General features: G+C 44.2%; 1 protein-coding gene across 3 annotated transcripts in view; it reads left to right on the top strand.

Moving 5' to 3' along the window:
• Nucleotides 1-23,267, top strand: part of ash1l (ash1 (absent, small, or homeotic)-like (Drosophila)) — a 407,803-nt gene that overhangs the window by 344,680 nt on the left and 39,856 nt on the right. For all 3 annotated transcript variants that reach the window (XM_063041849.1, XM_063041850.1, XM_063041848.1), the window contains 5 exons: nt 6,992-7,138; nt 12,284-12,392; nt 13,768-13,929; nt 14,827-14,921; nt 19,477-19,634. In XM_063041849.1, the coding sequence (XP_062897919.1) occupies nt 6,992-7,138; nt 12,284-12,392; nt 13,768-13,929; nt 14,827-14,921; nt 19,477-19,634 (671 nt within the window). The remainder of the gene's footprint in view (nt 1-6,991; nt 7,139-12,283; nt 12,393-13,767; nt 13,930-14,826; nt 14,922-19,476; nt 19,635-23,267) is intronic.

Here is a 23,267-nt window from a genome sequence, read left to right as displayed (position 1 = left end):
TGCTCTTAGCCCCACAGCTTTCCACATTATTCTCAGTGCCCATCCAATTCCCTCTTGTTCCCCACAAATCAATTATGTGATGGTTATCACCATGAGGTTTGTACAAGTTTGCTCTACATAAATTTCCTGCTGTATCTACAGCAGTGTCGTCATTTTCCAAGAGGTCGGAAAAGGCGCCTCTCCTTCCTGGCTGCGGAGCCGAGCAGTTACATTTCAGTTAAGATGTGCAGCACAGTGCTGTACAAGCCCCAGACATCCTCATTCATCATCCACTTGGCAAAAACAAGTGAGAAATGTTAAAGGACTACCATTAATTGATTTAGCCTGCTGGCATTCAGATCTTTACATACTCCTCTGTACTTGTGAACGAGAAGAACTCCAGCACTCTTTCTGAGATTTTGTCAATGTGATGAGGCGTCGCCCCCTGCAGCTTCTCATCCTCAGGCAACACAGCTACAACCTCTTTGTACTTCCCTACCAAATACGAAACCTTTGCAGTGCTGAGAAGGCAGAGCTAAGAAACCACTCCACCATATCGTGCACTCCTTAAAGTGAGACTGAAACTGGGAGACATAGCCTCAGGATTCAGGGGAATGCACGTAAGGCAAAGATGAAGGGAAACTTATTTTCTCAGCGATTGAGAGGCGTGATTGAGTTGTCTGGGACTAAGCACTGGATTTCAGAATAAGGGGTAAAATTATGAAAGGGATAGGTAGGGTTGAGGCAAGAAGGCCATTCCCACTGGTAGGTTAGACTCAGATGAGGAGAAACTGCTTTTCCTAGAGAGCAGCAAATCTGTGGAATTCTCTGCCGAGGGAAGCAGTAGAGACTATCTCAATAAATAGGTTTTTGCATAGTAGGGGAATTGAAGATTATGGAGATTAAGGCAGGAATCTGGAACTGAGTCCACGGCCAGATCAGCCATGACCTTATTGAATGGTGAGCGGACTTGAATCCTGCTCCTATTTCTTATGTAATAATGTAAGCGTAAACTAGCAAATTATATAAAAGTGATATAAGATCCTCTTTAAAAACTAAAGGAGTAAAGAAGGGAAAGTAACCCTGACTCCCTCAGAGGACAAAAGTAGAGGAAAAATTGCAGAGATACTAGATAATTTTCCTTCCTTTGTTAGTGACACTATAAAGATCGCAACAATAATACGACCTCATGGGAAGTGAACAACGTAAACATTCCCTCTATCTCAATCCTGCAAGTTTATGTTTATTTTGGAAGTTAATTTCTGTTCATTTAAGTCAGATATCAGATTTGTTATCACTGGCAGACAATATGAAATTTGACGTTGTGCAAAAACATATATTTACTATAAATTACAAAAATAAATAAATGTGAAAGAAGAAAATAACTTGGTAATGTTCATGGACCATTCATAAATCTGATGGCAGAGTGGAAGAAACTGTTCCTAAGTTACTGAATGTAGGTATTCAAGCTCCTGTACCTCCTCTCCAGTGGTACTAAAAGGAGGGCATGTCCTGGATGGTGAAGGTTCCTGATGGGTGCCACATTATAAGACCATAAGACAAAGGAGCAGAAGTCAGCCATTCGGCCCATTGAGTCTGCTCCGCCATTTTATCATGAGCTGATCCATTCTCCCATTTAGTCCCACTCCCCCGCCTTCTCACCATAACCTTTGATGCCCTGGCTACTCAGATACCTATCAATCTCTGCCTTAAATACACCCAATGACTTGGCCTCCACTGCCGTCCGTGGCAACAAATTCCATAGATTCACTACTCTCTGTCTAAAAAGATCTCTTCGCATCTCTGTTCTGAATGGGAACCCTTCAATCCTTAAGTCATGCCCTCTCGTACTAGACGCCCCCATCATGGGAAACAACTTTGCCACATCCACTCTGTCCATGCCTTTCAACATTCGAAACGTTTCTATGAGGTCCCCCCTCATTCTTCTAAACTCCAAGGAATACAGTCCAAGAGCGGACAAACGTTCCTCATATGTTAACCCTCTCATTCCGGGAATCATTCTAGTGAATCTTCTCTGTACCCTCTCCAACGTCAGCACATCCTTTCTTAAAAAAGGAGACCAAAACTGCCCACAGTACTCCAAGTGAGGTCTTACCAGCACCTTATAGAGCCTCAACATCACATCCCTGCTCCTATACTCCATTCTTCTAGAAATGAATGCCAACATTGCATTCGCCTTCTTCACCACCGACTCAACCTGGAGGTTAGACTTAAGGGTATCCTGCACGAGGACTCCCAAGTCCCGTTGCATCTCAGAGCTTTGAATTCTCTCCCCATTTAAATAATAGTCTGCCCATTTATTTCTTCTGCCAAAGTGCATAACCATACACTTTCCAACATTGTATTTCATTTGCCACTTCTTTGCCCATTCTTCCAATCTATCCAAGTCTCTCTGTTTCCTCAGCACTACGGGCCCCTCCACCTATCTTTGTATCATCAGCAAACTTAGCCACAAAGCCATCTATTCCATAATCCAAATCGTTTATGTACAACGTAAAAAGAAGCGGTCCCAACGCGGACCCCTGTGGAACACCACTGGTAACCAGCAGCCAACCAGAATAGAATCCCTTTATTCCCACTCTCTCTTTCCTGCCAATCAGCCAATGCCCTATCCACGTATGTAACTTTCCCGTAATTCCATGGGCTCTTATCTTGTTAAGTAGCCTCGTGTGGCACCTTGTCAAAGGCCTTCTGAAAATCCAAATATACAACATCCACTGCATCTCCCTTGTCTATGTCGCCTTCTTGAAGCACCTTCTTAAGAAGTCTACGTTAAGCTCTCCATAGATGCTGCCTGAGCTGCTGAGTTCCTCCAGAATTTTGTGTGTGTTGCTCAAGATTTCTGCAGAGCTGCTTGTGTTTACGTTACCTGTGTTTGTCTTCATCTTGTCACGTACTGTGCTCTGCAAAAAGCTAATTTTCATGGCATTTATACCCTATGTATGTGTGCCTTTGACAATAATAAATGATCACCAGAGGGAAGAATAAACAACAAATTATTGTGACTGAAGGGCAACAAGTCCTGTGAGCCTACCGGCCAGAGTATGAAAGAAACCTACTGTCAGGATTATGGATCCATTGGTTGTAATATAGCAAAATTTCCTCGGGAGAGGTCCCAAGGGACTGGAAGAACCATCAGTGGCACACTGTTATTCAAGAAAGGAAGACCAAGCAGGAAACTGGTTAACTTAAGGTCTGCCACCGAGAAAGTGCTAGATTCCATTACAAAGGAGACTTCAAGAAAGAATGATTGACAAATTTGCGATGGCTCTAATGGGATGGAGTGTTGTGTTCTGATGTTTTTGTGATCCAGAGGTTCTTTGGAAATCAAGAAAGAGGCCTAAAACTTGTTGCTTCTGACTGTTTATTAAGTATTTGTTGCAAGAGCAAAGAGCGAACAAAGAAAGGGAGAAAGAACAAGTCATTTTCTACAAAATCTCAGACTAGAAAGATGATGAGACATTTGTGAAATAGCCAGATTTAAGAGGCATGAAAACCTGCTGCTGAAAAGTTAAGAAGCTTCTGGAAAAGCAGAGAAACAGCTATACTACAATTGCTAGGGAGTTCACTGAATGATATACCACAATTAAACACATACAGGTGATTATTTAAAAATATAAGCAAAATTAAGAAAAGTTAAACTATGAAAAAAATAACAATTTTACTCTATAATCCAACAAGAGCAAACACATTGGTAAAGGGGAGACTGTAGATACAGTGTGTTTGGATTTTCGGAAGAAATTGGTGAGCTGCTACATTAAAGCTTACTGCACAGAAGTGCTTGGGGTTGAGGTCAGTGTTTTGTAATGCAGAAGGATTGACTAACTAACAGAATTTAAGGACAATCTCTGCACCAGGTCTGTTAACATATGATGAGAGGTTAGTTTCCCATTTAGAAGAATGAGGTGATCTGATTAACTGTGTGGCTGCATAGAGGTGGGGATATCAAGATCTAACAAGTGCAGTTTCAGTAGAAAAGTTGGAAACACCGATGCCTTTGAATGGAAACGTCTACAAAAAGTAATGGATATGGCTTAGTCCATCACAGATAAAACCGTCCCCACCATTGAGCATAGCTACACAAAGTGCTGTCACAGGAGAGCAGCATCTATCACCTGGGACCCTCACCACCCAGGCCATGCTCTCTTCTCACTGCTGCCATCAGGAAGGAAGTACAAGAACCTCAGGACTCACGCCATCAAGTTCAGGAACAGTTATTACCCCTCAACCATTAAGCTCTTGAACCAGAGAGGATAACTTCACTCAGCTTCACTCGCCCCATCACTAAACTGGCCCTACTGAATTGGACTCACTTTTAAGTGCTCTTCTCAGTATTTATCACTTATTTATTTTTAAATTATTTTTTCTCAGCTCAAGCAAGTAAAACCTGAGATATTGGCATAGCCAAGTGCACTGATTTCTGAAGATTTACATAAATACAGTTATGTAGGTCTAATTGTTTAATGCTATTGTGTAGTGGCTTTGGGAATATTACTATTGGGACAATGAATACCCTAGTCATGTTCCATTGTCTTTCAATTTCCTCTTTTAATTCAGCATATTTCTGGTGTTTTTCACATTGATTTCTGTATGTTTTGTGTGTTTGGAATGGCTATATCTATTAAATAAGTTGTACTTGCTTGTTTATCCTGTATTATTATATCCGGACAGTTGTTATGGATTGTCCTATCTGTAATAACAGAACAGTCATAATATAATTTGTGGGAAGAAGGCCAGACAGGATGTGAATATTATTATTATTATTACTGTTTTTGTTATTATGAGTAGTAGTAATTTTTTTCTCTTTCTTTTTATACTTGCACCATTTGTTGAGTTTTTAATGCACATTAGTTGTTGTTGGCACTGATGGATGTGAACTTTCATTGATTCTATTGTGTTTCTTGTATTTACTGTGATTGCCCACAGGGAAATGAATCTCAGAGTTGTATATGGTGACATATATGTACTTTGATTATAAATATACTTTGAACTTTGAAAAGTTTCACCATTTTAGATGACAGTAAGGAGGAATTTATTTTCCAAAGGTTATGCATCTTTAGAATTCAGTGCCTCATCAAATGTGGAGGCAGTTATTCAAAAGAAATATTGACAGGGATTTTAATGACCAGAAAATAACAGGACTTCTTTGAAGGTACTGAGAGCAAGATTTAGATCAGAGGGGCAGTGACCAACTCCTGTTCCTGTTGTTCTTCAATGCCCTGTGTGCAAGCCAGTGCCTCTGACAATGCATCCACCTCTCCCTCCCCCTCCCCCTCCCTCTCTCTCTCCCTCATCCTCTCTCTCTCTCTCTCTGCCTGTCTCTGTCTGTCTCTCAGAACTGTACACCTGACTATGATCTGGTATGGTATTTCAAATGCACAGGAGCTTAATTCATCTACAGAGAATAGTGGACTCAGTCCAGTGCATCTCGGACACAACCCTACCCACCATCATAAACACGAGATTCTGCGGATACTGGAAATCCTGAGTAACACACAAAATGCTGAAAGAACTCAGCAGGTCAGGCAGCATCTACAAAAGAAATAGTCTTGATGAAGAGGTCTCAGCCCAAAATGTCAACTCTTTATTCCTTCCCACTGATGCTGCCTAACCACCATAGATGAGTTCTCCCCACCATTGACGGTGTCTGCAGGAACCATTGCCTCAAGAAGGCAACACTGATCATCAAAGACATCTTTACTGTCCGGAACATGTCCTCTTCTCGTTGTTACCATGAGGGAGGAGGTTCAAGAGCCTGATGACGCACACTCAACATTTTAACAGCAGCCCCTTCCCCTCTGCCATCAGATTTCTGAACAGACCGTGTCACTACCTCCCTCGCTATATTGCTCTCATTTTGCACCTTTTTTTATATTCTTACTGTAACTCGTTATTTTTTGTCTATATTGCACTGTACTGCTGCCATAAGCTAACATAATTTAACAACATTCATCGGTGACATTAAACTTGATTCTGAAGATCCCGAGCATCCAGGCCATGCCACCTTCTCACAGCTCCCTTCAGGCAGGAGGTACAGAAGTCCTACACCACCTGGTTCAGGAACAAAGTTCAAAGTAAATTTATTATCAAAGTACATATATGTCACCATATTACAACCCTGAGGTTAATTTTCTTGTAGGCATACTTAATAAATCCATAATGGAATCAGTGTAAGACCGCACCAATTTGGGCTTCAACCAGTGTGCAAAAGACAACAAATAGTGCAAATACAAAAAGAAATCAATTATATTAATACATAAACTATCAAGAACATGAGATGAATACTTTTGAAAGTAAGTCCATAGATTGTAGGAACTTTTCAGTCATGAGGCAAGTGAAGTTGAGTGAAGTTATCCCCTTTGGTTCAAGAGCCTGATGGTAGAGGAGTAATAACTGTTCCTGAATCCAGTGGTGTGGGTCCTGAGGCTCCTACTCCTCCTTCCAGATAGCAGCAGTGAGAGGAGCCACCACACAACCCTTCATTTTCTTGCAGGCGTACATAGTAAATCCAAGAAATAGTTAATGAAGGACCATACCAAGCAACCAATGTGCAAAAGACACAGCTACTTCCCTTCAACCATTTTGTTCTTGAACTAACTTGCACAACTCTGGTCACTGCCTCAGTACAGCAACAATATGATCACTTTGCACTACAGTGGACATTTTGTTTTTGTTCTTCACTATTGTCAAGGGGAATACAGAGTAAAGCGTAAAGCTGATATCATTTTAGTCTGGGAAAAGCCTATGAGAATATGGAGGTACACTCTTGTGAAAAGTATGTTTAATTTTTTTGTCTTTCTTGTGAATGTTATGTCTAATTCTGTATGACTATGATGCTGCTGCAATAAGTTTTTAATTGAATGTCTGTGCATAGATGTACTTGTCCATAGTGCCATAAACTCAGTTTCTACCCTGAGTCTTGCAATGCAGACACAACTTTGCACGCACAGAGACAAGCAGAGGCCATAATGTTTCTTGTATTCCCCTCCAGGAATCGGATGATAGAACAATATCAGAACCACAATGACCACTACTGCCTGAACCTAGACAGCGGGATGGTGATCGACAGCTATCGCATGGGCAACGAGGCTCGCTTCATAAACCACAGCTGCAGCCCCAACTGTGAAATGCAGAAATGGTAAGAGAGAAAAGGGATTACATCTACTGTGGGCGGTATATATTGTTCTTGGGCAGTACAACATCACCAGCAGCCTGTTAGCTGCTGTCTAGCAATTAGGTAAAATTTCTGAAAAGATTAACCGGATTGCATGAAGTACTGACAGAATCCTGGGCCAAATAGGAAATACTTCATAAGACGCAAAAGATGGATGGTAGGCATGGACTCAGTGGGTCAAAAGGCCTGTCTTTTTGTGCTGTATCCCTACATAGCACATAAAAGAAAGAAAACTAGAGGGCTATGTGAGAGTGAATGCCTAGATTGATCTTGGAGTAGGTTTAAGATTCGGCACAACATTGTGGGCCACGGGGCCCCCACTGTGCTGTACTGTTTTACGTTCTTTGTGACTGATTAGCTTCTCATCACAAACGTCCCTGGTATATCAGGAATTGAAATCAAATTAGAATCAGGTTTATTTTCACTGACATATATCAAAATATTTGTTGTTTTGCAGCAGTATAGTGCAATAATAAAAAAAACTCTTAAGTTCCAATCAGAAAACTAAAAATAAATAAATAGTGCAAAAAGAGAGCAAAATAGTTTATGAGTTCGTGGTCAATCTGATGACAGAGGGAAAGGAGTTATTCCTGAATCGTTGGGTCCTAAAACAAGACCAGCAGGTCAGTTGGTATCAGTGGCAAGAGAGGTAAGAGTCAACATTTTGGGTGTGAGACATCTCATCAGAGCTCAGAGTGTTGGGGCGGGGGGGGTACTTCAAGTGTTCTCAGGCAGGGTATGATTCAAACAGTAGGAATGTCTGTGATGGGCTGCCAACCTAAGTTGTCGATTACTTTAAAAATTAGCATTCCAGGATTAAGAGGTAAAATGGAACAAACTGAAACGGGAACGTAAGCCGTGTAGGGAGAGAGTTGCAGTGATGAAAAGGGATTGAATGAAATAAATTCAATGTCAAGTCCTGAAATAATATTCCCAGAAAAAAGAGAAGAGACACTATAGCTTGCATTGCAATTGTTAGAGCACTGTACAAAGCTGGAGACAGATCAGAGTGGACTGAGACAAAGAACTCAAACTATAGGTGACTGGAAGCTGGGTCACCTTTATGGACTGGACATAAGTGTTCCAAATACACCTAATCTGTATTTGGTGTCTCTGATATAAGACCATATTCTCACCAACAAATGCAATACACAAAATTGAAAGCAATTCCTCACCCTTGCTTGAAGAGGAGAGAAGGGGTAAAGGAGAAGGTGATGTACAGTAAGGAGGCTCGAGTAGACTTCTGTTGGTGGACAGAGAGAAAACAGTCCCTTTGAAGTCTGAACAGGAAGCAAACGTGTATGTAGTAAGTTCTTATTGGAGGTGACTGAGGTTGTGGAAAATGACCCACTGGATGTGGGAGATTGAAGCAACACAATAGCTTAGAGGTTAGCGTAACACTATTATAGCACCAGTGACCCCGGATTCAATTCCCATCACTGTCCATAAAGAGTTTGTATGTTCTCCCCATGATCAAGTGGGTTTCCTCTGGGAGCTGTGGTTTCACAGTCCACAGAAATACAGGTGGCCGTCATTTTCCGGAAGTTCGCTTTACGACACCTCGCTGTTACGGAAGACCTACATTAGTTACCTGTTTCCGTTAATAGAAGGTGTTTCACTGTTACGAAATAAGGCAGCGCACGCCCAAACAGCCAAGCTCCCCGGAACTGCATTCTAGCCGGCATTGCTTAAACACGTGCTTTATCTCGATTTATTTTGTTCATCCGTTAGCAAGATGATTTCTAAGGTATCGGAAAAGCCTAAAAGAGCTCGTAAGGGTGTTGCACTTAGCATAAAACTAGACATAATTAAGCGTTTCGATCGTGGTGAACGAAATAAGGATATTGTCCGCATGTTGAACTTGCCTGCGTCCACCATTCGCACTATTTATATGCAGAGAGAAAGAATTTTGAAAGCTGCCGATGTTACGTTGGTTCTGCTCGTAGCAAAGTGGTCTCTCTTAATCGGCATCCAATAATGGATAAAATGGAAAGTCTATTTCTTGAGTGGATTGATGGGTGTACAAAGCGTGGTGTTCTGTTAAGTTTTCTTATACTTCAGGAGAAATCAGTCAGTCTTTTTAATAAGCTGAAACAGAAAGCACTGGACGATGGTGATGAAAGTGCTGCGAAAGTGGAATTTAAAGATAGTCATGGGTGGTTTGATCGGTTTCTGAGGCAAGGGCAGCTTCATAGTTTAAGCAGTGGTCCCCAACCTCCGGGCTGCGGACCGATACATTGCCGCGAAGAATGCAGTGGTGCAGCGGTAGCTGGAATGCACCCAGCACATCTTTAAGAAAAAAGCCAAAATAAACTAGCTAATTAATTAGGTGCCTCCCGGCACGTAAATGTCAGCCCAGATTAGAGGCGATTGCCGATTGCAGCAGGTGGTTATTGGTATAAGCAAGTGTTTAACTGTGACGAAACTGCAATTTATTGGAGCTTTCCCGATTCCAGTAAGTGAAATTACACTGTACCTACTTTATTTATACTTTATATCGGCTGTGTATTTTTATGTGTTGTTTGGTATGATTTGGCAGCTTCATAGCTTAAAGGTTACTGGAGAGAGTGTTTCTGCCGAGAGCACTTCCGTGAGATTTTCGCTGCACTAGACAGTGCTGCAGAAACGTATTTCTACTTTATATAGGCTGTGTTCTTATCGTATCATTCCTGCTTTTACTATATGTTACTGTTATTTTAGGTTTTATGTGTTATTTGGCATGATTTTGTAGGTTATTTTTTGGGTCTGGCAACGCTCAAAAATTTTTCCCCTATTAATAAATAGTAATTGCTTATTCACTTTATGACATTCTGGCTTACGAACCCTTTCATAGGAACGCTGTACCTTCAGATAGTGGGGGAAACCTGTACGGCTTAGTGGGTTAATTGATCACATGGATATAATTGGGTGGCATGGGCTTTATCTGTAAAATTTTTTTTAAATGAAGAGTTAGTTCCCTTAAAGATCAGCATGGCCAACTGTATATGGAACCAAAGGAGACGGGTGAGATTTTGGGGCAGCACAGTAGTGTGGTGGTTAGCGTAATGCTATTACAGCTCCAGCGGCCTCAGTTCAATTCTGTTCTTGTCTGTAAGGAGTTTGTACATTCTTCCTGCAACTGTGCGTTTCCTCCCACATTCCAAAGCAGTATGGGTTAGTAGAATAATTGGGCAGCACGGGCTTATTGGGCCTGAAGGCCCTGTTACCATGCTGTATCTCTGAATAAAAAATAAAATAATTCTGGGCAAAGAACTCTAGCTGGGTTGAGAGGAACTAAGAGCAGAGACCCACTGAGAATTAGATGAGGTAGGTTGTGGCCCTATCTATTATGGTAGGGGGAAGCTTCGTAAGGATAAAGGAAGACGGTTTAAATGCAGTGAGTTATCAGAGCAGATCCAATGGAGATTGTAAAGTGGAATCCTCACAGAATAGGCATTGGTGTAGTGAAGACAGATCTGGGTATTGAGTGAAAAGTATTGTTGGATGTAATATTAAAACCCCCAGTAACTCATTTTGACCATTATCTATCTGAAACCAGTTGAGGATTTCAAACTTTTCCATCCTGTCCCAAGCCAAAGGTGTCTGCAGAAAAGCAGAGGAGACTTTCTGTTGCTATTGGCTTAAATGCTTGGTGAATTCTTGATCAAGGCCTGTACTGGGCAATCCAATCCAAATATTTTATCAGAGGATACACCATCCTGGCACACAGTGGGCTCCTGCATCTGGCTGGGTTAACGAATCATGCTTTATGATGTATCACTTTGAGCAGCATCGAATTAACTCGTAGGCAAACTGTTTTCTACTTTTGCAGTGAAGAACATACTCTTTTCCAATCAGTGCAGTGTGATCTTTAATACTGACCCTGTCACACTGTTGGCCTGAACCTTTACTGAAGAATGGCTCCTTTCAACAAACATCACCCCCTCAGCATTGCATGCACAAGAGTGGGGTCCAGGGCTTCTTTTCAAACCGACACCATTGATTCAGAGATCTCGCAATAGAGGCTAGCTGTTGTCCACAGTTGGTGACAACCTCACTGGGCTTCAGTCATTCCTTTGGGTAACTCAGTGTTGCATCAATGAGAGGGGAAATGAGATGAAGCAATGGGGGGGTGGGGGGGGGCAACTTCATCACCCAGAGCTGTGTGTATGCATGTGTATGGAATGAGCTGCCAGAGGGAAGTACAAAAACAACATTTAAAAGGCATTTGAACAGGTACACGGATAGGAAAGGTTTATGGGACGGGGCAAATGGGATTCTCTTAAATGTACACTTTGGTCTAGTGGACTTGTTGGGCCAAAGGGCCTGTTCTGTGCAGCGTGACTGAGACCATCTCTTAAATTGGAATTTAGAAAAGGCAGCTCTCCTCAGGCTGATGGTTGCAGGGCAGTCCCACATGATCCTCTGTTCTCCCCAACATCTCAGGATGTAATGCTGAAGCTTTATAAGCCATTGGTCTGACCGTACTCACTGGAGTTTAAAAGAATGAGAGGTGTAGATCTCATTGAAACCTATCAAATATTGAAAGGCCTAGATACAGTGGATGTGGAGAGGATGCTCCCTATAGTGGGGGAAGCTACGACCAGAGGCCACAGCCTCAGTATAGAGGGACATTCATTTAGAACAAAGATTGAGAGGAATTTCTTTAGCCAGAGATTAGCGAATCTGTGAAATTCATTGCCACAGATGGCTGTTGAGGTCAAGTCATTGACTACATTTAAAGCAGAGGTTGATGAAGTCTTGGTCAGACAAGGTATCAGAGGTTAGGGGAAGAAGGCAGGAGAATAGGGTTGAAAGAGATAAAAATCAGCCATGATGGAATGGCAGCATAATCAGTGGACTGAACGGCCTAAATCTGTGTCTAATGGTCTGATGATCTCCATGGGTTGTTCACTTTTTACTGATTTTCTTTTACTCTCAGGGCCATATTTTGTGTATCTTAGCTCAGACTGTGCTGCAGCAGACTGCCGTGTTTGTCAAGTACACAGTGACCTTTGCAACACAGCTCCCCAAGATCTAATGGTTTCGTGGCTGGGGGGAACATTTTAACTCATTCACGATCTCACTTTGTTCTGCACCCCTGCCCCACCACACACTTTTCCTTTGCAGGTCTGTCAATGGAGTTTACAGGATCGGTCTGTTTGCACTGAAAGATGTGAATGCTGGCACCGAACTCACCTACGACTACAACTTCCATGCATTCAACCTGGAAAAGCAGGTAATGTGGACATCTTTATTTCTGACCGATATCGGAACACAGCTCAATGCAGGGCACTGATATTCATCTCAATCCTGGTGGTGCAGAAACTTGGAAGATTGAGGATCTTTACTCTGTCTAAACCATTTTGTATTAGACATTATTGCGTTACATTGAGCTCTGCTCTCTCTATCTGACATGTGCTGTCTATCTCTACTCTCTCTCTTATGTGTACATTCTCTATCCTAGAGTGTGTAACAGGATGGCATCAGAAGAAACTCTTCTCTCTCAATCTGACATGTATTCTCTTTCTACCCTGAAGGAGTAACAAGACAGCATCAGAAGAAGCTTTACTCTCCATCTTGCTTGTGCTGTCCCTGTCCAGAGAGTATGTGACAGGACAGTATTAAAGGGGCATTTACTCTTATCAAACCATACCATCTCTAACCTCCCCCGACTCACCCTAGGTACAGTGTTAGAGGGAGGTTTACTCTATCAAAACCTTGTCATATCTAACCCCCAGCTCTGGGATACAGTGTTAGAGGGTGATTTTCTCTATCAAAACCATAGCATGTCTAACTGCCTGCCTTGAGAGTGTGTATCAGGTCAGTCAGTGTTAGGGGGCCCTTCACTCTGGGTCCAACCATTTAACACATTTCAAAGTACAGTTTACTTACAAAATAATTCTAAGATATAGAGCATTCAGCCCACATTTTCATTATTCTGTTAACACAATATCTATTCACAGGCTTCATTCAGTTACCGTATTATCCATTCACAGACTGGGCACCGCGGTAGCATAGCAGTTAGCATGGACACTATTCCAGCTTGGGGCGTCGCACTTCGGAGTTCAGTCCCACAACCTCTGTATGTCCTCCCCGTGGAATGCATGTTTTCTCTAAGTGCTCTGGTTTCCTCCCACAGTCCAAAGATGTAGGTTAATTAGTCATTGTAAGTTGTCCCATGGTTAAGTTTGGGGGCAGCTGAACAGCGTGGCTGAAAGGCCTATTCTGCGCTGTATCTCTAAATAAAATTAATAAATAGTTCACGGAGTTTAACACTAACTTCAACTAGTGTGCTGCCCTTGCCCTGAGTGTGGTTGCTTCTGGGACTGCAGATTGAAATAGACCAGAGATCCCATATCAGCCAGTGAAATGCCCTGAACCAGCAGTCAGCCGTCAGCCATTCTCCCTAATATTTCCCATAGTCATGCTGTCAAGCAGGTCCTTGGATTTGCCAGGTTGGGAAGCATCAGGGAAAGCACGAGCCACTCCATCCACATTTCTTCCGCTGTGACATTCTACAGCAGCAGGTGTCTGAAGCAAAGTCGGGCAAGATCAGTCTCCCAGCTGGGCTCGCTCACACCTGCTCCCGTAACCCCTGGTTTGTGTTGCAGCAACTGTGCAAGTGCGGGGCGGAGAAGTGCCGGGGCATCATTGGTGGCCGGAGCCAGAGGATGAATGGGCAACTGAACAAGCACGGCCAGCAGGCGAATGGACAGAAGAAACCAGGCAGGTTGAAGGAGAAGAGGAAGTCAAAGCACCGGTTAAAGAAGAGGGTGGGTACCTTCTGCTGGCTGAGGGAAGGAACTGATGAGCAACTCTGCACTCCAAATGGTTTGGCAGCTGAGAACAATCCCAGTCACACTGGCCTGGAACAGTGGGGCAAACTGAATGTGGCCTTTGTTCAGAAAGCAGGTGGAATGCAGGCTCCCTCCCACAAATGGAGTGGGTGCACTGCTCATCCAGTAGAAGTTAAAGGTTGCCACTTGGTTCTAACCCTAATCTGAAACCTTCCCTAAATTTGGTAAAGAGTAAGGTCTCCTTATTCTAGAGGTGTGGCCACCAACAGTCCTGGGTTCCAGAATCAGAATTGGGTTTATCATCACTGATGTTAGATATGAAATGCATTGTTTCGTGACGGCAGTACAGTGTAGGCATAACAAATTACTATCAGTTACAATAAAGAATGTAATGCAGGAGAGGAAAAGCAAGGTAGTGTTCATGGGTTCATGGATCATTCAGAAATCTGGTGGCGCAGGGGAAGAAACTGTTACTAAAACATTGAGTGTGTGTCTTCAGGCTCCTGTACCTCCCTGATTGTAGCAATGGGAAGAGGGCATGTCCTCCATTGTCTTCATTGGCTGCTGGGAGTTAATCTCCTGAGATCCCCACTCCACTTTGTTCTCCCCTTTCCAAGTGGGCTAACTCTCTCCATGGCACTTGAGCCCAGCCAGGTGTGTCACAGGCAAGTCCACTTCTGTTTCCTCTCGCAATTGAGACCAGAGATCAGGGAAGCAAACGCAGACCGGGGTGAGACCCTGGACGTTCCTTAGCTTGCTCCAGATAGGCCCTACACCAACTGCTGTCCCACAGGAGTTGCATGGTTGTGTCAGTCAAGAAGGCACACATCTGCTGCTGCTGTCACTCAGGAGATTTATCCGGTTGCTTTACAGAGGGGGCACGTGTCAGAAGAACCGAGCGAGAGTGTCGGCAACCCTGCTAAGCTGAACCAGCCACACCAGATGAAGCCTATGTCCAACAGAGAAAGGTAGGCCCACTGTCCAGCACCAACGTCTCACAAGCTGGTTTTACAGATCTACGTACGTTGCGACCATAAGTACATCAGACCGTAAGGCATAGGAGCAAAAGTAGGGCCATCTGGCCCATGGACTGTACTCCACCATTTGATCATCTTCCTCTTCTTAAGCCCATCACCCCTACTGGGGCGTAGTTCACCAGAGTCCTCTGTCCTAGGCCAGTCTTTTAAGTTTTCAAAGGTTTACCCCATCATCTTCCTCTCCCGGAGATGAAGTCTTGAGAGGTTCTTTTGGCAATTCTGTAGCACTGGGTTTTTACAGGATGGGGTTGCTAGCCCCAAGTCCAACCCTCCTTTCACAGTTGTCCTTGGGATTGTCCATGGCAGAGTTACCATTTGATCATGGCTGATCTGTTTTCCCTCTCAACCTCATTCTCCTGACTTCTTACCATAACCTTTGACGCCTTTAATAAATCAAGACCCTTACCGATCCACGTGCACTTTAAGTGCAACATCTATCGGTGATCGCTGGCAGCCTCACTACCATGCCTGGCCCTGGTAGGAAATTCTACTCACGTCTCATGAAGGCAAACCTTGCCAGACGGGCGCACTGCCAAGCAGCTTGCCAGCAGCAGTGCTGATGGAGTGCCCAAATGCCCTTGGTCACTTCAGAGCCCCACCGTGCTGCCAGGCTTCAGCTGCAGCTCAGCACTAGCACTGGCCGGGACCCGCTGAGGACCTGGACTCCTGCCCCAGCAAAGCAGCAGCTGCCCAAACAGTCAGCACTAAATAATTTCACCATTGACCTCTCTCACTGAGGCCCCTCATTAACTCACATCCCTTTGGCCACGATCTTCAACAACAGCTGACAGTGGTGGGATCCAGCACAATCCCATCACCAGATGAGGAGGGCTTGGGTTACTGACCCCACGCTGGCTGTGTATTCACCCGAAACCTTAACCCTTTACTGGTGGGTCTGTGTATCTACAGCAGCTTTCTATACCTCATGGATCTATATTCCTGCAATGAAGTAAAATCACGGGAGGTGAGATCAAATGAATGAAGTGCTTTACACAGAGCCACAGGAAATCTGGAAAAAACAGCAACTGGTGATGAATTGCTGCAAGAGAGAGCAGCAAGGGAACATTGAGCATTAATGGGGTGACTATTTATACATCCTTGTACTGGTATTGGTTGTTGATGCAAACAAGGTGTGTAACTGTATGTTTCAATGCACACTTGACAAATAAAGTTAATCTTTAGCATGATTTCTGAGGAAGATAGGATTCAATTCCCACTGCTGTCTGTAAGGAGTTTGTACGTTCTCCCCGTGACCATGTGGGCTTCCACTGGGTGCTCCACAGTACAGAGACATGCAGGTTAGGGTTAGTAAGTTGTTGGCATGCTACATTGGTGCCAGAGGCATGGTGACATTTGCAGGCTGCACATCCTGGACTGTGTTGTTCGTTGAAGCAAATGGTGCATTTCAATGTATGTTTTGATGTACTTACGAAAATAATGTTGATAGTTATCATCTAATCCTTAATTATGTTAATTTTGAAGGCATTTGACAGTGACATGGACAGGAAAGGTTTAGAGAGATACGAGTTCAAGCCAGGCAACTGGGACTAGCTCAGGTAACACGCACAAAATGCTGGCGGGACTCAGCAGGTCAGGCACCTATGAAAATTGATTAACAGTTGACGTTTTGGGCCCTAACTTGTATGTCTTAGTAGGCAATGACTTGGAAAGGAAGGTAGAAGATGACATTTCATGCATAGCTCAGGTAGCCAACTTCATCAGCACAGACAAGATGGGCCAAAGGGCCTTTTTCTGCACTTTATAGTTACATGACTAGTGGTTACACTTCTCAAGAACCTCATTGTCTACAAAACGAAAGGTGCCACGTGAATGCAAGCCATTTTCAGCAGGCAGATGTGAGTTTAGCTGTTGTGGGAGGCAAAGAGTTGTCAGTCCCTGAGGTGAGAGACAGTAACAAGAACTGCTGGCGAGTTTGGTCTTTCAATCTGGAGTCGGCACCAGAAGGAAGTAACAAGGGGATAAAGTGAAAGAAACATTGCCAAAAGCAGAGAGAGACTTGGGTGTGTGTGCATTTTTATATATAGCTGAATTCTTGTGGTATTATTACAAATTAATCCTGTCCTGTGGGGACTTCATTCAAGCTTAAATAAACATGCACATATTTATTTAAGTGTACATGTATAATATTCAGTGCAAGAGTAGCTATTCTCTTTATTAATTCTGCCTGCTTTGACTGCTGTACGCATTTTGATTCGAAAGTAGCACTTCCTCCTTGAGTTTGCACCCCTTTCCCAACGCTCGGTGACTGACGTGTTCAGAATTGAGGATCCTGAGTTGGTCATCATTATTGTGACATGACAAAATGGGTTCTGCAATGAGAACATTGTATTAGCCCCACCAGCGGTGTACCATATCACAGGTTTAAGTGCATTGTCTATGCTGGCTCTCAATCCCGACCATCCATGGTTATTTCCCCAAAAGCTGTTATTTGCATAGCCTTCACGTAGACCCAGAGTTTAGAACATAGAGCAGTCAGGCTCTTCAGCCCACAATGATATGCTAACCTTTTAACCGACTCCAAGATCAATCTGTTCCTTACCTCGCGTGTAGCCCTCCATTTCTCTTTCATCCATGTGCCTGTTTAAGAGTCTTTTAAATGTCCCCAATGAATCTGCCTCTGCCCCCACCTCTGGCAGTGTGTTTCACACACCCACTGCTCTGTGTGAAAAAATAACAACAACAACAACTAACTCCGCCATCCACCTTATAGTTTCCTCCGGTCACCTTAAAATTATGCCCCCTTATATTAGCCTTTTCCGCCCTGGGAGAAAGGTGCTGTCTATCCACTCTATTTATGTCTCATTATCTTATACACCTCTATCAAGTTATCTCTCATCCTCCTCCTCTCCAAAGAATAAAGCCCTAACTTGATTAACCTATCCTCGTGAGACATGCTCTCTTGTCCAGGCAGCATCCTAGCATATCTCTTCTGCACCTTCTCTAAAGCTTCCACAATCTTCCCATAATGAAACGTACTCCCAAGTGTGGTCTAATCAGGGCTTTATAGAGCTGCAACATCACCTCATGCCTCTTGAACCGAATCCCCTTACTAATGAAGTTGGTCCATCCTCTCCTCACAGCTAATGCAGTTCAGGCAACATCCTGATGAAGCTGTTCTGCTGAAGTGCCCTCTCTAAAGCTTCTACATCCCTCCTGAGTTGGATTGTGAGGTCAAAAGGCCACATTGTTGTTACAGGGGAGTGTTCAGTGATCTGGCAACAGTGGAATAGAAGCTGTCCTTGAATCTGGTTGTACATGCTTTCAGGCTTTTGTAAATTCTTCCCGATGGAAGAGGGGAAAAAAGAGAATATCTGGGGTGAGTGAAGTCTTTGATTCTGTTGGCTGCTTAGACGAGGCAGCATGAATGGAGAGGAACAAAAAGTCCCTTCGTCAGGGCTGGAAAGAAAGGGGACAGAAGCCAGAATAAGAAAGTGGGGGGAGAGGAAGGAGTACAAATAGTCAGGTTATAGGTGAGACTAGCTGAGAGGGGAAGGTGGGGAAGGAGGGATGAAGTAAGAAGCTGATAGTAAGGAGTTAATGGGTGAAAGAGGTAAAGGGCTGAAGAAGAAGGAATCTGATGGGAGAGGAGAGTGGACCATGGAAGAGGTTATTTTAGAGTCACAGAGAAGTACAGGATGGAATCAGGCCATTTGGCCCATCTAGTCCATGCCAAAACTATTTAAGCTGCCTACTCTCATTGACCTCCCCCTACTATCCATGTATTATCCAAACTTCCTTTAGACATTGAAGTCAAGGGTTGAATAGAGCCAACCCTCTACTACTACTCTCTGGCTTCTCCCACAATGCCAATGTATAATCCAACTTGTACCTCATCTTTAATGCCAAGTGACTGAACCTCCTTGACCCCAGTCTTCCACATGGACCTTGTCAAATGCTTTACTAAAGTCCACGTAGACCACTGTCTTGCCTTCGTCCACTTTCCTGGTAACCTTCTCAAAAAACTCTAAGGTTGGTTGGACACGACCTACCATACACAAAGTCATATTGACTATCCTTAGTCAGCCTATGTCTATCCAAATACTTATATATCCAGTCCCTTAGAATACCTTCCAGTAACTTTCCCACAGCTGACTCAGAAGTTTTCTGTGAAGTACTGAGCTGTGTCCACAATTCTTCGTAGTTTCTTGTGGTGTCGGGCACCAAGCTGTGATGCATCCAGGTAGAATGCTTTCTATGGTGCAAAATTCCTGAGGGTCATCGGGTTACATTTGCAGAGAAAGTATAGTGCAGGCAAACATGGTCCAAGAGTCATAATGAGGTAGGCACAAGTCAACACAAATCCAAACCAGCACAGATTGTATGCAACCCACAAGCAAAACAACCGTTGTAAATGTTTGAGAAGGCTGAAGGCTGTGCGGGCAGGTTGAGGGTTCGGGGTATGTATGCATATTGTTAGACCTCTGACTCACTGCCTGGGCTTTCCTCCCCAACCCCCTCCCACCAGGAACTTTGTGCTGAAGCACCACGTGTTTCTGGTGCGCAACTGGGAGAAGATGCGGCAGAAGCAGGAGGAGGCGAAGCAGGAAACCGACAACAGTCAATCCGTGTCGCTTTACACCCGCTGGAATGGCATCTGCCGAGATGATGGCAATATCAAATCTGGTACAGAAAGAGACTCTCCCTTCCTCTCCCCACACACCCTTTCTCTTTTTCCCTCCCCACGTCACTCCCTTTTCCCCCTCAATCCCCCCTCGTCCATTTCTCCCTCCTTTATCCTCCCCCTCTCCATACACACTCTTACACTAACTCGCTCCCTCCCCCTCTCCAACCTCCCCAAGCCCCTCCCCCACTCCCCCTGCACTTCACTTCTTCCCCTTCACTCTACCCTCCCATCCTCCCTTTTCCTCTGTGCTCTCACTCCCACCCTTCTCCTCCTCCCTCCTTATCCCCTCTTCTGCATCCTCTCTCCTCTCTACCCCCTCCCCCTCACTCCTCTCTACCCCCTCCCCCCTCCTCTCTACCCCTTCTCTCCTCTCTACCCCCTCTCTCCTCTCTACCCCTTCCCTCCTCTCTACCCCCTCCCTCCCTCCTCTCTCTCCCCCTCGGACCCCCCTGACCCACCACACCTTATCACCACCCCCCTCATCGCCCATCTCTCACCCCCGCCCCAGATTAATAGTCTCATTTTGCCAACATTTATTTTCCAAAACGTGAAGCAAATTGTAGGAGCAAAGGTTGGCTTTTACATTAACTGCAAACAGAGCATAACACTGCCATCTGGTGGCAAAGTCCCTGATGTTTGTTGCCCCATTTGGAGCTTACATTCCCCACCCCACCCCTCTCTGCCCTTACTGCTGTATTATGCTAGTTGCCCCAGTTGGGGTATTCTCCCCCTAGTGTCCAGAGTAATTGTATTTTTGCATTATAAAATGCTTTTATAGGATGACCTCAATATGTTGCCTAGGATGGAATATTTCAATTAAGAAGATAACCTAGATTTGTGGGGTTAATTTCCCTTGGCTTATGTTAGGAAGGTAAACGTTTCTCCATAGCAAAGCATCTTAAATGGATAAGAGGTTTAGAGGGGTTCTGAGGAAGAAGCTGCTTCCCAGAGGGAGGTTGAGATCTGGAATGCACTGCCTGAGGGGTATGGTGGAGACAGAGAGACCCTCAACAATTAACAAGAATCTGGGCGAGCACTTGAATCACCAAATGTGTGTAAACCACTTTATGGTCAGCATGGACATGGTGAGCCAAAGGGCCTGTTTCTGTGCTGTATTACTCTGATCTGAGAAGTTGTTGAGTTGTCATGCCTGGTGTGGCCTGTGTGTAACTATGCCTGCAAGGTTTACCATTAGTTGCAGTGGCTATCTAGGAGTTTTGCAACAAGTAGCTTCTTGGAAATACCCTTGGTGCCTGCCGGCGTTTCATCTGTAACCTGAGATTGATAGCTTAATAGAGTCATAGAGCACGACAGCGCAGAAATATACCCCTCAGCCCATCTAGACCAAGGTTTCCCAACCTCTATGCCAAGGACCCCTATCATTAACCAAGGCTGGCAACCCTTGATGTAAACCACACCAAACTGTTACTCTGCATAATCACTTGGACCATAGCCCTCTATAACCCTCCTATCCATGTAGTTATCCAAGCTTCTCTTAAATGTTCCAATCAAACCTGCATCCAAAACTTCATGGCAGCTCATTCCACACTCTCACCGCTCTCTGAAGACGTTCCCCCTCATGTTCCTTTTAAATATTTCACCTTTCACCCTTAACCCATAACCTCTAATTCTAGACTGACCCAGCTTCAGTGGAAAATGCCTGCTTGCATTCACCCTATTCATACCACTTAGAATTTTGTATCGCTCTATCAAATTCCCCCTCTCATTCTCCTACATTCCAGGAAATAAAGTCCTAACCTATTCAACCTTTCCCTGTAACTCAAGTCCTGGCAACATCCTTGTAAATCTGAATGGCCGACCAGGGGGAATGCCATACTAGATCTAGTACTAGGTAATGAGCCGGGTCAGGTCACAGATCTCTCAGTGGGTGAGCATCTGGGGGACAGTGACCACTGCTCCCTGGCCTTTAGCATTATCATGGAAAAGGATAGAATCAGAGAGGACAGGAAAATTTATAATTGGGGAAAGGCAAATTATGAGGCTATAAGGCTAGAACTTGCAGGTGTGAATTGGGATGATGTTTTTGCAGGGAAATGTTCTATGGACGTGTGGTCGATGTTTAGAGATCTCTTGCAGGATGTTAGGGATAAATTTGTCCCGGTGAGGAAGATAAAGAATGGTAGGGTGAAGGAACCATGGATGACAAGTGAGGTGGAAAATCTAGTCAGGTGGAAGAAGGCAGCATACATGAGGTTTAGGAAGCAAGGATCAGATGGGTCTATTGAGGAATATAGGGTTGCAAGAAAGGAGCTTAAGAAGGGGCTGAGAAGAGCAAGAAGGGGGCATGAGAAGGCCTTGGCGAGTAGGGTAAAGGAAAACCCCAAGGCATTCTTCAATTATGTGAAGAAAAAAAGGATGACAGGAGTGAAGGTAGGACCGATTAGAGATAAAGGTGGGAAGATGTGCCTGGAGGCTGTGGAAGTGAGCGAGGTCCTCAATGAATACTCCTCTTCGGTATTCACCAATGAGAGGGAACTTGATGACGGTGAGGACAATATGAGTGAGGTTGATGTTCTGGAGCATGTTGATATTAAGGGAGAGGAGGTGTTGGAGTTGTTAAAATACATTAGGACAGATAAGTCCCTGGGGCCTGATGGAATATTCCCCAGGCTGCTCCACAAGGCGAGAGAAGAGATTGCTGAGCCTCTGGCTAGAATCTTTATGTCCTCGTTGTCCACGGGAATGGTACCGGAGGATTGGAGGGAGGCAAATGTTGTCCCCTTGTTCAAAAAAGGTAGTAGGGATAGTCCGGGTAATTATGGACCAGTGAGCCTTACATCTGTGGTGGGAAAGCTGTTGGAAAAGATTCTTAGAGATAGGATCTATAGGCATTTAGAGAATCATGGTCTGATCAGGGACAGTCAGCATGGCTTTGTGAAGGGCAGATCGTGTCTAACAAGCCTGATAGAGTTCTTTGAGGAGGTGACCAGGCATATAAATGAGGGTAGTGCAGTGGATGTGATGTATATGGATTTTAGTAAGGCATTTGACAAGGTTCCACATGGTAGGCTTATTCAGAAAGTCAGAAGGCATGGGATCCAGGGAAGTTTGGCCAGGTGGATTCAGAATTGGCTTGCCTGCAGAAGGCAGAGGGTTGTGATGGAGGGAGTACATTCAGATTGGAGGATTGTGACTAGTGGTGTCCCACAAAGATCTGTTCTGGGACCTCTACTTTTCGTGATTTTTATTAACGACCTGGATGTGGGGGTAGAAGGGTAGGTTGGCAAGTTTGCAGACGACACAAAGGTTGGTGGTGTTGTGGATAGTGTAGAGGATTGTTGAAGATTGCAGAGAGACATTGATAGGATGCAGAAGTGGGCTGAGAAGTGGCAGATGGAGTTCAACCCGGAGAAGTGTGAAGTGGTACACTTTGAAGGACAAACTCCAAGGCAGAGTACAAAGTAAATGGCAGGATACTTGGTACTGTGGAGGAGCAGAGGGATCTCGGGGTACATGTCCACAGATCCCTGATAGTTGCCTCACAGGTGGATAGGGTAATTAAGAAAGCTTATGGGGTGTTAGCTTTCATAAGTCGAGGGATAGAGTTTAAGAGTCGCAATGTAATGATGCAGCTCTATAAAACTCTGGTTAGGCCACACTTGGAGTACTGT

Source organism: Mobula hypostoma, chromosome 2 (assembly GCF_963921235.1).
Source record: "Mobula hypostoma chromosome 2, sMobHyp1.1, whole genome shotgun sequence".
Lineage (NCBI taxonomy): Eukaryota > Metazoa > Chordata > Chondrichthyes > Myliobatiformes > Myliobatidae > Mobula > Mobula hypostoma.
This window is presented reverse-complemented; position numbering and strand designations above follow the sequence as displayed.